We start from the raw sequence: 3535 nt of genomic DNA on the forward strand, positions 1-3535 counted from the left end.
TTTCCGATAATCGGCTTCACTTGGATGTACGTCACAATATGGAAGAAATGATCTGTCGCTACATCCATTTCAACACAATTTAAAGACATCATTCAATTTCCATTTTAAACATATGGGTGTTTAAAAACTCTTGGCAATCAGTTTCTTTGTTGTTGTCTTTCGAAAATATATGAGAAGAGGTAGAATTGTGGAGAGGTAGGCTATGAAAAAGAATAGTACTAAAATGTTACATGTGCAAATTTGAAAAACGTAACTCAAGAGAACATACTTTTCATGGAATCACATTCAACCAGCGCCTTTTTTCCACAAGGCATTACAAAAGTAAATAACGTGGACGTTATGCCATATTTCATGCAAACAAATTCCAAATGATTTTTTTTTTCATTTCATTCCATGAATGAATTTTCATTTTGTATCATAAATGAATATGTTATAAAAAAAAAAACATATAATATGTTTTAAATCTGCTCCCTAGACACAGTATATTGTCCATTCACAGTTGTTCACCAAAGGCACTTTCGCAGTAACCAGCCACAACCACAGAGCAGTACGTTCATCAGAATGAAAACGCTGTTAATCCTTTGAAAATGCACTGATTTCCTTTTGGTCTTTGATGTCAGTAAAATTCAATCAGGTATTCCGGGTAGATCTGGTTGCTGTCGAATATAACAAAGATCTTCGGGCTCATCATGTCATCCACACAGCTGTCGAAAAAGTTGGCAATGCTCATGTCTTTGGATGGTGGTCTGCAGTACTGGGGGTGACCCAGCGTATATTCCCCAACTAGAACCCGTGCCAGGAACATGCACTTGTAGGGTGGGTCGCTCTGGAAAATAGGGGGCGCTAGACCATGTCTCTGTAGGATAAAGTTGTGCTTGCTAGTTGAATGACAAAACTTGCTTGAATATCTTGCGTCGCGTGCAAAATAACTTCCTGTAAAGACAAAAATTTTATTTATATCATATAAAATGTTCCTATAATTACAAATCAAAATGAAATCAAATCAAAAGTAGCGATATGCTTACAATAACCCTAATGGCAAAAAAAGGCAAACGCAACGTTTTTAACATAAAAATGTTAAATTCCATTACATGAGAAAAACAAACTCATTCTTTGGTATATTATGCATAATTTTCATATAATCAAAATTATGGCATACTTTTTTTTTTTTTATGGCAAAAAGTGGGCTTCTATAAACATGTCTGTTGTGTTCAATGGAATACAGAAGTCATACAGGTTTGGACTGACAAGAGGAAACGTAAATTATGACACCCTTTTCTTATTTATATCATATAAAATGTTCCTATAATTACAAATCAAAATGAAATCAAATCAAAAGTAGCGATATGCTTACAATAACCCTAATGGCAAAAAAAGGCAAACGCAACGTTTTTAACATAAAAATGTTAAATTCCATTACATGAGAAAAACAAACTCATTCTTTGGTATATTATGCATAATTTTCATATAATCAAAATTATGGCATACTTTTTTTTTTTTTATGGCAAAAAGTGGGCTTCTATAAACATGTCTGTTGTGTTCAATGGAATACAGAAGTCATACAGGTTTGGACTGACAAGAGGAAACGTAAATTATGACACCCTTTTCAATTTTAGGTGAATTAATGAAAAAATTCTGAACTATACCTTTGCCATAGACGTCACCGTGGCTTCCTGTGAGACGCCAATCAAAGTTGTATGTGCATATGGCCTGTATGTTACTGTGACCGGTTCCATGAAAAAGCATCTTTTCTTCAACATCTATAACACGTTTTATCTTTCTCAACTGGGCCTTTTTCCTGTAACACATTTACCTTTATTCATTTATTTATTTTTAATTTTTTGTACAAATTTAACCTGGATTCTGTCATAACTGAAATGTTTAAAACATGTTACATAAATGTTTTTTTTTAATTATTATTATAATTGCATATTAACAAACCTTGTAATAAGCTTAAAATGTATGCAGACAGACAGACAAACATTAACGATTTCAAATATTGAAAAATGAACCAACCTGCAGAAAAACTCCCACAGGTCCAGGTTCTGTACTCTTTGAATGGATCTGATGGGCTGGCTCATGGTTCTCTCATATAACCGGGCCACTTCTTTGTACTCAAACGTATCTCTGCATAAAGCAATAAGCTGGAAGGAAACCATCATAGTCCCATAGTCAAAAGTCATTCTGTGTCATTAAAAGCCATTATGTTTTACTTTACTTTCTCTTTGTATACCTGATAGGGTTCTTCTGTATTAACTCTTTCCCAGTGACTGGGTACAGGAAGGGCTGGGTTATCACAGATAAATCTATGAAACACGAAATTGAAAAGCCGTTTTTTTTAATATATATAATAATTTAAAATAATAAACAATACGAATGTATAATATAAATGTTACAATTTAAAAAAAGCTGGAGTTACCTAAAGTCAGTAGCTGAATGCAATGCCCTTTTGATTGGCCTTTCTTTTCCAGTAGTCACATTAACTTGTTTCATAGCTAGTGATATGATTAAAAAGTTGAAAAGAGAGATGACAGCAATGACATTTATGACCACAAATCTAGATAAATAACACAAATCTGTGTTTTGTTCGGTAACCAACCAGAAAAGTCTAATTTATATGTATATTTAGCAGTATAGAAGTCCATTGAAGCATGCTGATTCTTGATGCAGTTTTGTTCAATTTGCTCATTGGTGACAGAACAACCTGTGCTGGGAACTTCCTGTAAGTGAAAAGGAAACAGCATGATGTCATCAGCAAAAAGTCAACTTATGAACTGCCATTCATATTAGTCTAATCTATCAGACTGCAGTTATATAAAAGGCAGTACATACCTCAAACATATGCCAGACGCCACACTCGGCAAGGTAGAACCAGCGCCACTTGGCCTCTGATGTGTCCATTTCTTCCTCACATGACTCTTCATCGGTGGGCTTCTGGAGGCCTTCTGAGCTCTCCAAATGCTTGACAGTGGCCTCACAGTTCATCCTCAAAGCAAATACACAAATATGTCCATCTGGCCACCTTTTAAGTGCATGACAACATGAATAATAACTAGCGTTGTTATGATTTGATTCCACAAGTCGCGATCTCATTCAAGCTATATATTTTCTTCACTAAAACATGCTGAAATGATCAAATATAGTTACACATTTTATTTATGTTCAGTCTATTCAAATCTACTCATCTAGTACATTTAATTTGTTTTCACCGGTCGCGATCTCATTCATGAAAGACATTTGTTTACCAAATATGCTGGGATGATCAAATTTAGTAATACTTTTTCATTTAAATTTAGATTTTGCATTTAACCGTATTAATGCATTGTGTATACCTTTCGAAAAAGCCCTTTTCCTCTTGAAGTTATTAATAATGTTGGATTGATCTAAATTCGAGGAAACATCTTTTCTGTCTAGATTCTGTTTATGTTTCGTTTTCCTCAATCTCTGGTTGTGTTCGCTCTACTTCCGCATTCGCCGGCCATGACGTCATCATGCGTCGTTCAACTACGAACATTTTTTTTTTAAATTAATCTTT

At 34.3% G+C, this 3535-nt stretch overlaps 1 protein-coding gene across 2 annotated transcripts; it reads right to left on the reverse strand.

Annotated features, from left to right (window-relative positions):
- Positions 1 to 3462, reverse strand: LOC107726831 (poly [ADP-ribose] polymerase 11-like). Of its 2 annotated transcripts, none has more exons than XM_016536532.1 (8): positions 3333 to 3462; positions 2833 to 2986; positions 2600 to 2720; positions 2420 to 2495; positions 2234 to 2306; positions 2017 to 2144; positions 1647 to 1798; positions 1 to 933 (listed from the first exon to the last, which is right to left on the reverse strand). In XM_016536532.1, the coding sequence occupies exons 2-8, from the start codon at positions 2983 to 2985 to the stop codon at positions 617 to 619; spliced, it is 1020 nt and encodes a 339-aa protein (XP_016392018.1). In that variant the 5' UTR covers position 2986; positions 3333 to 3462; the 3' UTR covers positions 1 to 616. The 2 variants fall into 2 exon arrangements, with proteins under 2 accessions (XP_016392018.1, XP_016392019.1); XM_016536533.1 differs by having other exon boundaries at positions 2833 to 3022.
- Positions 3463 to 3535: the final 73 nt, after the last annotated feature.

The sequence above is a fragment of the Sinocyclocheilus rhinocerous genome, unplaced genomic scaffold (assembly GCF_001515625.1).
Source record: "Sinocyclocheilus rhinocerous isolate Xijiao unplaced genomic scaffold, SAMN03320098_v1.1 scaffold155, whole genome shotgun sequence".
NCBI lineage: Eukaryota > Metazoa > Chordata > Actinopteri > Cypriniformes > Cyprinidae > Sinocyclocheilus > Sinocyclocheilus rhinocerous.